This window comes from Cataglyphis hispanica, chromosome 3 (genome assembly GCF_021464435.1).
Source record: "Cataglyphis hispanica isolate Lineage 1 chromosome 3, ULB_Chis1_1.0, whole genome shotgun sequence".
In the NCBI taxonomy this organism is placed as follows: Eukaryota; Metazoa; Arthropoda; class Insecta; order Hymenoptera; family Formicidae; genus Cataglyphis; species Cataglyphis hispanica.
Genome location: NC_065956.1, coordinates 8,973,185 through 8,987,103, shown reverse-complemented (window position 1 = coordinate 8,987,103; position 13,919 = coordinate 8,973,185). Strand labels below are relative to the sequence as shown.

At 33.7% G+C, this 13,919-nt stretch overlaps 3 protein-coding genes across 13 annotated transcripts in view; 1 reads left to right on the top strand and 2 right to left on the bottom strand.

The window, feature by feature from the left end:
* Positions 1 to 4,356, top strand: part of LOC126848242 (paxillin-like) — a 28,349-nt gene extending 23,993 nt beyond the window's left edge. For 8 of the 9 annotated variants that reach the window (XM_050588989.1, XM_050588985.1, XM_050588988.1 and 5 more), the window contains 3 exons: positions 510 to 740; positions 2,891 to 3,011; positions 3,092 to 4,356. In XM_050588989.1, coding sequence (XP_050444946.1) covers positions 510 to 740; positions 2,891 to 3,011; positions 3,092 to 3,237 — 498 coding nt within the window. In that variant the 3' untranslated portion in view covers positions 3,238 to 4,356. Of the gene's footprint in view, positions 1 to 509; positions 741 to 918; positions 1,739 to 2,890; positions 3,012 to 3,091 lie in introns of those variants that run through there. The other variant, XM_050588990.1, reaches the window with a different exon arrangement.
* A 1,409-nt stretch (positions 4,357 to 5,765) lies between these two features.
* On the bottom strand, positions 5,766 to 8,940 carry LOC126848255 (X-box-binding protein 1). The gene is made up of 3 exons (XM_050589013.1): positions 8,437 to 8,940; positions 6,527 to 7,039; positions 5,766 to 6,012 (listed from the first exon to the last, which is right to left on the bottom strand). The coding sequence occupies exons 1-3, from the start codon at positions 8,724 to 8,726 to the stop codon at positions 5,910 to 5,912; spliced, it is 906 nt and encodes a 301-aa protein (XP_050444970.1). The 5' UTR covers positions 8,727 to 8,940; the 3' UTR covers positions 5,766 to 5,909.
* An 885-nt stretch (positions 8,941 to 9,825) lies between these two features.
* LOC126848222 (hypoxia-inducible factor 1-alpha) overlaps positions 9,826 to 13,919 on the bottom strand; it is a 43,305-nt gene continuing 39,211 nt past the window's right edge. For all 3 annotated transcript variants that reach the window (XM_050588925.1, XM_050588924.1, XM_050588923.1), the window contains exon 14: positions 9,826 to 12,598. In XM_050588925.1, the coding sequence (XP_050444882.1) occupies positions 12,266 to 12,598 (333 nt within the window). In that variant the 3' untranslated portion in view covers positions 9,826 to 12,265. The remainder of the gene's footprint in view (positions 12,599 to 13,919) is intronic.

Here is a 13,919-nt window from a genome sequence, read left to right as displayed (position 1 = left end):
GATGATCTAAAATTCTAGGAGTTCTCTTGAGGGAAAGAGTATAAGTCGTAATGGTGAATTCTACAGATGCGAACAAGATGAGGAACTTTAATAGAGAAAGAGTAATAAAGAGGACTCGATATAAATCCTCACCCCTTTACATATCCTCGAATTTAATTTTCCATTTTTTGACATTCGTAGGATATCTAGACCACGAATAAATTTGTCAAATTTGAGCTTGATCAACTCATGAATTCAATATGTCAATTTTTCACACTAAAATAATTGAAGATCTGATTAATTCATCAGCTTGAAACTTTGATTGAATGGAATCTCTTCTTCTAAATCACCAACTATAATGCAAGCAAAGAGACAAGAGAAAATTAATTAATCATTGTTCAGTCCAAACACGAGCAAATTTACTCTAAAACGGTCGATAATCTTTACTTGACGATTCATACTTTTTTTCTCCAGTCTTCCAAATATTTCGTCAAGCAAATTTGCGGTTGCAAAAAAAAAATTTCTTTTAGAAATGCGTGACCGCCCTGGAAAAGACCTGGCATACCGAGCATTTCTTCTGCGCTCAGTGTGGCAAGCAGTTCGGCGAAGAGGGTTTCCACGAGCGAGACGGCAAGCCTTACTGCCGCGAGGACTACTTTGACATGTTTGCTCCTAAATGCGGCGGCTGTAATCGCGCCATTATGGAAAATTACATATCTGCACTCAACAGCCAGTGGCATCCGGATTGTTTCGTCTGCAGGGTAGGTATCGCATTCACATGATTTATCAATCTTATATCACAAAATTTTATTTTCAGCAAGTTTTACGAGAGTTTGTTGGTGTTTTTCTTTCCCCTTCATGCGTAGCCTAGAAAACGCGAAAAATTGCAGAGAAAAAAAATTGCGAAAGACACAACAGACTAAACTTTGACAATTACAGGATTGCAAGAAGCCGGTTTCTGGAAAGTCCTTCTATGCGATGGAAGGACAACCGGTGTGTCCCAAGTGCGTCGGAGTAGATGACGACGAGGAAGAAGAAGAGGAGGCATAAAAAAGTCGCGTCGTCGTCTTGTCAATTTCTTATGTCGAAGTCCCTGAATTTCTTTGTTACCCCATTGTCCAGCCACGCGCACGATTATATCGCCCCTTGTATGCCCTCCGGCTCTATGAATGCGGAGCCGATATCCCGCTGATTTCTCGATAGGTGATTTAGCTGGTGCTGAGGAAGACCGGGAATGAGGAATGCCGACTGCAAATCATCGTTGTCTCGATTCCGCATCGCAAACACGCACAGACAACACCACATACCCTTCACACTTTGCACTGCACACTCTTACATTACGGGGCATACTCTCGGCGAGCAAGCTCGAAGTTCAAGATTGCTGCTTTTGTTTTTGACGCGCCTTCACATTGCATCGCAGCTCTTGACAATGAAAAGGAATTCTGTCGAGCGGTTCAGAGATACTGTTAGTAATATATGTGAGAAGTAAAGAAATAAATTTTCCTCACCTACTCATTCCCATCCCTTCCCCTCAAAAAAAAGAAAACAACCCCAAAATAAAAAGCACACATAAGAGTCGGCTGTCTCGCATACACGTATACACACAGCTACTCGGAGACGTTGCGTGATGCGCGTCTTGGCAACATATGCGAGGAAGACCCAAGCTGAATGCTACAATATGCATTTACATTCCATTAAATCGTTATAGTAATAACAAATGAATCGGATTGATATTAAAAATCATTTTGGAAAAAGTAAAGTGATTAATTTGATTTCCCTTAAAATAACTTATCTTTAAAAAAAAATTTTTTTAGAGATGATTTTAATTCAAGTTTATTAAATTAATTGAAGTAAATCAGGAAAATGTGAAATTAGAAATTCGATTCATCTGCTAGTACTATAAATTTTTTTATCATCTACAGATGAAGGCAAAGTGATGATAGTTAATGAATATAATTTTGTTGATGCTTTTTTTTAAATTCAATACGAAACTCGTTCTGTCCAAGAACTGTGATCAATATTCAAGATAGTGTAATGTATAGTACATATGCTACATTAAAGAGAGAAAGAGACTGTATATAGTATACATACAGAATGGTTGCCGTCTATCTTTCTTTTATATTTTGTGAAGATATACAAGTGTATATATATATTATTATGCATATATAAAATGATTCGTAATTGGCATCTTTTATATATATATATATTATTACTGATAGAAAACTATTATTGATTTTATTTTTACTTTATCGAAATGTGGTTCGATATATTTATATATTTTTAGATATTCCGAGAAGGATGACAATTACGAATCATTTTATATATGCATAATAAATAGTTAATAATGGACATATATACACGGTGCTCGCAAAATTTTATATCGGTTAATTATTTTTTTTGCATTTAATTGTTTTAGTGAAAGAGGGAATAATTGAAAGAATAATGATATTAAATATTAAAATTTAATTAATTTAAAGTTTCAAGCGGAGAAAAGTAGTAAAGGAAGGAGAGGGAAGGAGAGGAGGGGGATCTTATTACTTGATATCTTAAAATAAAGATTTATTTGAGAAAAATATTAATTATTGAAGTCGGGAACTGCTGAATAATAAACGACATTGATTAAATTTTTCGCGGAAACTTTAGCAAATTATTAAGAAGATTGTTATTGATATGTATATTTCACACATCCAGTATCTTCGTGTGTGTGTAACTTTATATACATTTTCTCAAAGTGTAGTCACAAAATAAGATATAGGTACAACATTCATGTCTCACATAAATAATAGATTATATTTTTCCTCTTTTTGTTTTAGAAAAAGCCTCCAGAATTCTACATCGTTATACAACCATATATTTTTTGTACGCTAAAATTTTTCATACAATATTTTCAAGTGCATTTTTTGATTTGTAGGATTGCAGACAAAAGTTTCAGGGAGGTTCATTCTTCGACCATGAAGGATTGCCGTATTGTGAGACACATTATCACGCCAAAAGGGGATCATTGTGTGCGGGATGTCATAAGCCCATCACTGGTGAATATATAGAATTTTCTTCAAGATTTTCATAAAACATATAATATCTTGATGTTTTTTTTCTTTGTTTGTATTTATAGGTCGTTGCATAACGGCAATGTTCCGCAAATTCCATCCCGAGCACTTTGTATGTGCGTTTTGTTTGAAACAATTGAACAAGGGCACATTCAAGGAGCAAAACGACAAACCTTACTGCCACGGTTGCTTCGAGAAGCTCTTCGGATAAATAATTTGTCTGTCTTTTTCTCTCTTTGGAATTTATATTTTGTAACATAATAACGAAATGAGAGACAGTTTCGCTCTCGGTGCCGTTTTACTATTCTCTCGACGAAATATATATACAGTATATATATACTTGCTTTGATCGTCTATATAAAAGCATTAGAGACGACTCACATTGCCTGAAAAATAGTCTTCTAGAATTTCCATTTTTTATAAATATTGACCTTTGGGCAAATGCAATCGAAAGAATATTGTGAATAGGAGAATTTCAATTATTAAAGATTATCGCAAAAATACATCAGAAGATATATGTATAATCTATCTCGTCACAATTGCCATTTTTAATAATACTGACGAGCTTAGATTTTATTTTTTTTTTAGGGAAAAAATTAAATTAAAAATTGTTATATATCTGAAAAGAGGATGTAAGTGAATTAAACCCTATTATTTGTTTAATAAAGTATAAATTTCAAGTAATTTATTTCGTAAGAATAAATTGTCAAACTACTTGATGTTAAAATTTGCAAGGAAATTTCTTTCTCTCTCCATGATATGTTTATTGTGAAACATTTTAAATTGCCCAAGAATTAATAGATTTGACGAAACATTCTTTATAATTCTTAAAAATCTTATATATCTTTATATAATTTTACATAACAAATTATTTCTCCAATTGCACAAGTTTGAGTCTATTATGTCGTTTAAGAATTAATGAAAAGGGTGCTATATGATTTATATACGTTACTAATAATTTGTATCAAGATAATATCTAGTATGTATACGATATACTTGTTCGAGCAGGTTTTGCATTTGTACGACAAGCGAACTTTCGTCACCAAATATTTCTCTGACGAAAGATCTTCCCGTGCACGCGCTCGTTAAGTTTCGTATGTTTATAAATATTTAAATAGCAGTATAGAGTCAAAGTTTAACGAATATTATCGCGCGAATAGAATTACTTACAAGAATTACTTACGTCTGCTATATCGAATCACGTATTGCCATGTAAAGAAAAAAATAATCGTGAGAATTATACGAAGAAAGCATGTGTACGAAGTGAACGAAATCGCGTACGCTTCAGAGGACAAGGATAAGAAATAAATACATATTATGAGACAGTTAATTCTTCAAAGTTTATTTGGTATCCTGCGACACAGCGAAAGATCGAGAATTAAACATATATTTAGTATACTTATATATACAACATTGACAATAAACATCTGTCTATGTATAAAAAAATTTCTGTTGGAATATATAAAGTGCTACTTAGATATCCACACTTGCAGTATGGATATTGCATATCGAATAAATTAAAAAATGTATTCATAGATATATACAAAAAAATATATATATGTATATATATATGGATTCTTACGGTTAACAGATCGTAAAAATTAAAATTTTGCATTATAACAAACCTAATATATTATAGTAATCAATATTTGGACATCAATAGAGTGTATCAATGTATTGTGCCATCATTTGCACTGCATAAGAGGTTGTTTCCCAAAATCATGAAAAGGAGAAAGAGCTATTACTTTGTGTCATTTGCGCTGCATAAGAGATTATTTCCCAAAATTATGAAAAGGAGAGAGAGCTATTACTTCAGCATAAAACGCTAAAAAACCTTTCTAAATAACTTTTTAAAAACCAGTGAGTTGTTATTAGTTTCCCTTGCTAAAGTTATGATTGTAATAATGCAAAAGATTTGATCAACGCTGACAAATGCAACTGCGCCATTTCCTTATCTCGCATACTTTCGAAAGAATTTCCTTTCAAAACATTCATAAAATATTTACAAAATTGACAATAATTTTTTCTTCAACATTATCCATTTTATTTAAAGCGCACAATTAAACTGCTCAACATCAATGAGAAAATTATACAAAAGTTTAATCAAAACTCGTCAATTTTTTTCAAATGGACGACAGATTTGTTCAGCTTATTATGATGCTTTCTGAGAATGAAACTTTCTCTCTCCTTTATCTTGTATTGTCTAATAAGTGTAAGTGTATTAACCGCGTGATGTCCTAGTTCAAATGTTCCCCGTATCACAGATGCAAGCATCTGGCAGATCCGGCATCGGTCTAGCGCTTGCCTCGATGCGGAGCGCGGCAGCCCGCCTCCGCGAGAACTGTCAGGCCAGCATAGGGAACAACTCGGTGAAACTCTCTTGCCAAGGATCGGCCAGGACATTGTTGGGTAGTCGTGGATCCGGGGAATCGTGTGATTCGTAACCGCCATCTGACAGATTGGCGTAGTCTAGCTTTGTCGAGGAGACGCCACAACTATCCGCCTCCGAATGAACGTCGCTCATCGCGGGGGACATAGTGTCGGTGTAGGCCGGCGAGAATTGCACTGGATAACCGAGGTGAGTGGTCAAGGGGGGAACAGTGAGGTGCGTGACAACGCCGGTGTCGCAGCTACCGACATTCTCGGTGCTGATCACCTCCTGCACGCATTCCTGAATGCCCACGCAACCGTCATTCTCGTCGCCCGGGTAGATGATTGTGATGGAGTTGGTGGCCTCATCGTAAGTGCCATAGACAGTGTCAAGGTCCGGTGTTGGTTCGGATTCCTGTTTGATCTCGATCTCGGTCTTGATCGGTGCTGCGGTCTCTGTGTCGCGATCGCCCGTATGCCAATCGGATGTATCCGGTAGGTAAGAAACGTTGTTTATACTTTCACGGACTCGATCGGCTTCCACATCTTCTGATGTCTGCCCCACCATTGTTTCTGAACGGTCAGATTTTTTAAGAGGATCTTCTGTGACGCACATCTGCGGAACGGAGCGGAATCGACAAATCATTAATAATGGGGCAACGACTAAACCATGAGGAAGAACGCGATTGCAGAGTAAATGAATGAAACGTTCAGATTTTTTCTAAAGATCAAAATTGTATTTGCATTAGAATTTCATTTTATCTCGGAGTATTTCATCCATCTCTGCATCATATCTGAATGATTGTACATAAAAAAAAAAAAAACGAAAACAAAACAGATAGAATTAGTTTATGTGCCAACAGATGACATTCGAAATTTTAAAAAGCGTACATTCAAAATTAATAAAAATTAAAAAGTCAAAAATTATTATTGTCTATGCTTTCAAGAGAGAAAGTTATATTACTTTATGATTAGAAATAAATAAATGACAACCGCTATTTACTGATAATTAGCTTCAAACAAAGATAATAATAGAAAAATAATTTTAAAAAATGATAAAATATGTAGACATGTATCAAGTGCGAGTATATACATATACGGTGCAAATATATGTAATTCTCAAAACTCACTTGCTCATCTGTTCTAAGAGGATTTGCTTCCATGCCGGTGGTAACTTCTCGCATAAGGCTCGCGGCCAGTTCTTCGAGTCGCTCGACATATCCTTCGCTCTGGAAATCGCTAAATAGTTCCTCGAGAGAAGGTAGAGGGTCAGGATCTTCAACAGGACGGTTGCTCCTGGGGTTAGTGTCAGGCATGGTGCCGGCTGTGCTGACCCACCCTGCGGCAGAGGGTAGTCATAGGATACTGCAGATCCTGGCAAAGGTGCAGCGCAGCCGACACGAGCCTGGCACGCGGAGCAGTACTGTTGTTGCTGATCTCCGGTTTCGTTTCTCATGTCCCTCTCTCTCCTGAGCCTCTTCGTCTCGCTCAACAACGATTCGTTTTGTGATCTAAGCATTGTGCATTCCTGCGCGAGCTGTTCGTTGCTTTCTCTCAGCGTTTTTACCGTTTCCTCGAGTTCATCCAACTTGGCCTTCTTGCGGTCACGCGAAGTCTGAGCCGCCACTCGGTTCTTCAGTTTTCTATTAAACAAAATGTCGCTAAAATAATTATCTATTTATAAAAATAAAACATAATTTTCATTTTAGTTTTATTTTATTATATTTATATTTCATTTGATTTTATAATAAATCGGTAAATTATTTGTACAAATTTACGGGAACAAAAAATGAAAAAATTAATGTATGTATGCGCGTTCCTTATTTATTTTTTCGTAAAACTTTTTGAATAATAAAACTATAAACATCGAATTAGAGAATACGTAAACGAATTGAACTCACATACTATTTACTGCAATAACTCATTGTTCTGGCATTATTAGCCGATGATTAATCACATTCGTACATTTTATGGTAATCGCACTTACGTCAAGATAGCGATTATATATAATTACGCGAAGAATATTTTGCAAACATTTCCTACAATTCGCAGAAAATATACTTTATATATTTTCCTTATTATTAGTGATAAGAAAAAATAGAATTGTACTATCATTGATCATTGCTACATGACGTAATCGCGGGATAAAACTAACGATTATTGCAGTAACTCATTATTTCCGTGCCGGTGATTAATCACACTCGTATATTTTGCGGTAATTGCATTTTACGTCAAAGTAGCGATTGCGTATAACGACACGAATAATATTTTGCAAAAATTTCCTACAATTCACAGAAAGTATACTTCACGTATTTTCAAATCTTATCGTTTTTTTTCTATATCTTATTAATTTTTGAGAACTGGTTTATTTCGCACGATAAGATACGGTTTATCCACAAGCTGAGTAAAGAAATATTAAACTTGTGTGTATTTTAAATGTTAAAAATGAAAGTGTTCGGTTTTTATCACGACTTACGATAAAACGTGCAGATAAGCTAATTTTTTAGCGATAAACAAGGATGATGCAATTCGTGAATGCAACAGAATTTTTATACCTCATAAAAAGAGATTTAATAAAATTTATTAATTGATTTAAAATTAATGTAAATTCTTTATGTAATTACATTATCATATTATCTATGACAGATGCTTTATCTTTGTCGTAAAACTCCCTAATATAGACGCAGTGTCATTTAATATATACAGATGTGAAAAAAAATAATTTAGAATTCGAATTCGTAGTTTGTTGAGAAAGAAAAAAGCAGTCGGAGAAATCAATGATTTCAGATTTAATTCTCGGATATTTAAGTAAATAAATAGATTAATCGAAAGATATAATAGAATCACGAAAATCAGTTATCTTGCATCATCGTGTGTGAGTGTTAATAATATATTGAAACAAGAAACAATTAATAAACACAAATAAATGAACCGGCAAGCGCATCGATTGATGACAAAACGAACAACAGATGACAGATACAGCATGGAATTCGTGGAGGGGAAGTTGAACTTAATCTAATTGCATTGAATTTTCGCTTACTTCCTTTGCAACTTCTCCTCCCACGTTAAATGATCCAGACGACGCTTTTTGCTACGCGCGCAACCATCTTCGGTTTTGATGAATGTCGCGAAGTCATCGTCCGAGCGTATCTCTTCCTGCCTGGGAGAAACCTGAAGAATCTTCCTGCCGTCCATTGTCGCCTTATCTGTCAGAATCGACGCGGTGAAATTCAATCTGGGTAACGCACTGTGTGTCAGTTCGTTCACCGGGAGCGCCTTGACAGCGGACAGTCCCTTAGGAAAGGTGATTATGACACTCTTCGAGCTCATAATCCGCCATACGACAACACAAGTCCCTCTTTTTCTCTATTAATCTTTCGATGACGACTTCTCTTGAATTTATTATACGATTTAATATCGTGGTTCCAATTGTCGCCTCAATACTACCTTGCGCACCGCATCACCGTTCAACGTCAACTGATTATTCTCGACATATCCGTATGCACAAACACATCATTCGTTCACTGACTGATGCAACAAACTGACGCGATTCGCGAGTTATCGGCCACGCTCGGCTAAATCCGTCAGGTGGACGTGTAGAACGGCGATTGGTCGAACCGCGAACCAGCGACCGCGAGCCTGTCATAGGGGATCATTGCAGCTGGGCGCGTTAGTGTTCCTCTTCGTTACGTCACTACGATCTATGGGTTCTCAAACCTCGCATCTTAAGCACATTTGCACTCTTTTGCATATTTCTAATAAAAAGAGAAGTTCACGCTAAATAATTCTAATAATCTCCGCGAGAGAAGCGAATAATTAAATACTTTGACGATAACAATAATGATGCTTTCGAGAAGAAAATGAATATTCAGATTGTCGGTTTGTTGAGTTTTTACGGATGTCCCGTGAGCTTGAGAATGCCTGTTTTAAACAACCTCCAACTCCAGCGTGTTTTTTTCTTTGTGACGTTTTCAGCTGCGCATACGCACTTTCTTCTTTTATATTAGTATGTAGCAAATCGACTAGCCACATTGCCTGTATGTTGCATCAGAATCGTTCTGACGCATTAAAGATGACTAAGATTATGAGTCTCTCTATGTTTCATTTGTAATTAACATAAATAAACATATAATGAAAAAGAAAATATGAAATAGCATGATACTTTTAAATGCTTCTTTTTATTAACTTGAAGCACTTGTAATATAGAAATATTTAAAAATATTAATTTTAAGAAGAGAGAAATCGATTTTTTAAATTTTAATTTTAAATTAATTTTAATTTTTAATTATCCCAGTATTTAATTAAAAATATTTAATCCCAGTATATTTTATCTCAGTATTTAATTTAAAATTATTATTCCCATTGCCATTGAAATTAAAGACGAAAATTTCTTGGAAATAGGATTTAGAAGAAAAAAAGATAAATAATCTATTTTTAATTAATTAAAAACATCATTTATTTATCTTCTATCATATCCATATCATGTCCATATTATACCAGCAATCCATTCAACATTGTTATAATGTGGTTAGACTTGTATGTATGTTAAAGTATTAAAATAATATAATTACACATAATAAAAAAAATATATGTATACATTTTCATATAATAATAATCATTGCAGCGATAATAATCGCAATGATAAACATATGGCGTTTTCGAATATAGCAAATTTAATCGCTCTAAGAGCGATTAACGATGTTATTTCATTGCCTCTGCCAAAAAAAGACTTAAATTCGTAGTAAAATATAGCGATTAATTGATCTGGGTTGAATTAACCCGTTCATTCGAAAACGCCAATAGTACTATGTAATATTAATTGATTGTATGCGTCCGGCAATTATACAATACAGTTGCAACAAACGATAACTAGTAGAATTTACTAGAAACTACAATAACAGTAACAATAATCAGTAATGACGACGACAACGATAATGACAAAAGTATGTCGAAGTCATAACTGATACTCGATGCTGAGAAAGCAGTAACGCCCACTGCTTGTTATACTTGTCAATTTTAGAAATCAGGATGAAAAATTTATATTCTAGCGCATTATTTTATTATTATTTCATTGACAAAATATTCGCGAAGCAAGATTTAAAGGAATGTTAAAACTAAATTATGCAAAAAATAAAAAAAAAATGTTATAAAAATGCTTTCCTTTAACAGATTAACTTTAACAGATTACGTTAAAAATAAAAATCGTGTTGGAAAGCTCTTTCTTTTTTAGCTGCTTTTTTTCAATATTGAAGCGATACAATATCGATTATTCATAATCAATTATTACATAATCAATTATTAATTTTTCACAGTCGACATCATCATTTCATCGCTCCCATTTTAATATTTTTATTAATATCGAATCTTATTATTAATTGAATTAATGATATACAATCTTACATGCGCACCAATGCGCGTAAATGCATTTGTTTATATACAATTTTTAAAAAAGACAGGCCGAACTACTGAAGGCTATAACATTTTCATTCTTTTCCAATTAAAAATATGCAATTATTTCATTTTTATTTTCAAAAATTGAAATATATTTTTATTCGGAATCTATGAATCTATGAACACATTCGATCATAATATTAGTAGATAATATCTTAATATCATAATTGCTATATCCCCTACTTTTTCTTTGATAATACGCATATAGTATTTTAAACTGTACTATTTTGAATATCATTTTGTAGAAATAGCTGAATATAATCGAACACAAATTTGCTATCACATCTTGCATGATAGAATGTAATCTTCTAGATCATCGGATTTAATTTATAATTTGTTTTCAGATAATATTTATCGATATATTTTGATACAATGTATCGAGAAGATTTATAGTGTATTGAGAATACATAATGTAGAGAACACACAATGATGGGAATAAAATTAAGATTTGTATGTGCACAAAAATTTTACTTTTTATAAAAACGATATAGCCTTCGACTCGTCTTGTAAGATATGGTTTATTTGATGATTTCTACAACGAAGCGTCATCTCGTCAAATTTAATTCGCTACGCAGTTCGAGCGTATTAATTTTCATACAATATAATTCATTTCATACAAATTCGTAAAAATCGTTGGCATATCTGGCCAATTGGCACACAATTGCGTTCGCTCAAAAATTTCATAATAGAAGAATATAAATCAAATCAAGCGTTAAAGTGACGCGAAACGAATTTGCTATTTGAAGAAATCACATTTTACATAAAAAATTTGCTCTAAAAATATCAATTAAATTTGAACCTAAGCTCATCGAGTCGCGCCACTTTCACATTAATTGGACACATTTTTTGAATAAACGACAAATTACGCTTCGTCTTTCTAATTATCTTTTGATACATAGCAAAAGATAGCGCTATTTACAAGTAAAAATTAGAAGCAGGATTTTTATGAAAGTTTCCTATACGAAATATTTCAGTACATTTCAAACGTGGTCTAATCTTTTTTCTCATTATTTCTATGCTTATTGTTAGTATATAATGGTTCTAGATGACTGAAATTGGATATGTTGCACTCCATGCGATAAATAATTAATTATCAGTATTAATCTTCGATCTTTATGTATTTATTAAAAGAGTTGTATTATAGCAAAAGTATTTTTCGAATAATTTTCAAAAATGATGACATTTTTCAGTTTGTGAACGCAAACAGCTTTCAGTTTGAGGTGCAACACATCTCGTATTGTAATTAACAAAAAAAAATTCGTTTCTAACAGAAGACTAAAGACTTAAAAATATTAAAAATATTTTGTAGCAAAATATTGTACAAAGATAGAGAAACGAATTCTGAATCTTCTCGCTCTCTCTTGAAAGAATTCGGCTTCTAATTCCTCCGATCGAATCGTCTTCTGATGCGGGCTGAATCATACCAGATTTCGGTCCAGCAGGCCACCGAGCAGATCCGGACCGATTTGCAGTAAATTCGCGGCGGATCCGTCGTAGTCGAAGCCGTCGAAGGCCATCGCAGATGTCGTGGGTGAAATTATAGGTGTTGTTCCTCCACCATCACCACCACCACCGGTGAACGGCCCGATTAAGTGCTTCCTGGTATCCGGGCTGAGATGATCGGGTAGGGATATGGTGTTGTCCGCGTTCAAACACTGCGGTATTATTTGATTGTCCACGTTGATGGACAACGGGGTCGTCAGGTTCTTCGATAACAGGATCGGCATGCTGCGAGAATTCATGAGGGGATCCTGAAAGAGAAAGAATTCGATTAAAAATACCGTTTTTTATATATGATGTGTTGGAAAAGAAACAAGATGTTCTTCTGGAAATTATTTTTATAAGAATTATTCAATGTTTCAAGAACCAAGGTGTGTTAGATAATTAATTATGTGAGCTGATGATAATTCCACTAATTACAAACACAATAAAAATACTGACGAAAATTTGTAAGTAAAATGTTGTCTTTCAATAAGTTTGCCGCCAGCGATTGGATTGAAATATATTTTTATACTTTGCGAGAATGATTTAATATTAAATAAGTGCCTAATTTTTAAATATTCGGCAAACGATGTCTTTTCTTGCGGTTCATTGGAAGAAGATATCAGAAGGATATTGCTGCGTTTCGCGAAAGGAAGGGAAGAGTTAAACGGGGGAAGAAAAATCACGCGACTGATAACAGGCCATAAGAGCTTTTTCGATAAGCCTTTTTTTAACGCTCCGAAGCCCTTCATCGTTCGAGCGACTCTAAAGACGTTTTGATCATCAATGGATGTGAACATAATGATGTCAAGCAAAGCGATCGATTCATTGTATGATCATATACTTGATATAAATAAGTCAAATCGTTATGGACGATAGATACCCTGGGAATCGCGATTTCTCGTTATCAAGCGAAAAAGAATTTAAAAATAAGTCGCGTGTATCCATTAATCTATTATTATTCAATATATCTTATCTCTTTTTCTAGTTACTTAATGAAATTACTTTACTTATGATTTTTTATATTGAGGGTATTTGATCTATGAACTATAAAAAAAATAATTAATTAAAATCGCTATACAAAATTATATGAAAAAGATATATCATGAGATAGCAGAGAAATTAGATGAATTGACATTCTCCCTTCAAAATGTATCATTTTTTTTTATTTCGAATAATTCAATAATAATTTTTCATATTTTTTATATTTTATTGTTTTTCATATATATATTATATACGAGTAGTGATTCTAATCCCTTTTTTCACTTAAAAGATTTTAACTTCAACTTTTGATAATCAAAAGGACGATCTTGACAATATAAAATCATATTACATGTCTAAAGATGGTAGTCCTTGATAATAGATTTGTAAAATCGCGAAACGATGAAGGATATTGAGGGAAGACGGTGAAAGGAAACGAAACGCAGCTAATCAGGTGATTCGATGTTCTATGTATTTTCCATAACATTCAACAATTCCATATACTTTGCAATTTGTATACATAACGTGACTCTAAAATACCGCTCGTTTAATTCTAAAATGCACTCCAAAAAATAACGTTTTATATATATATATATATATATATATATA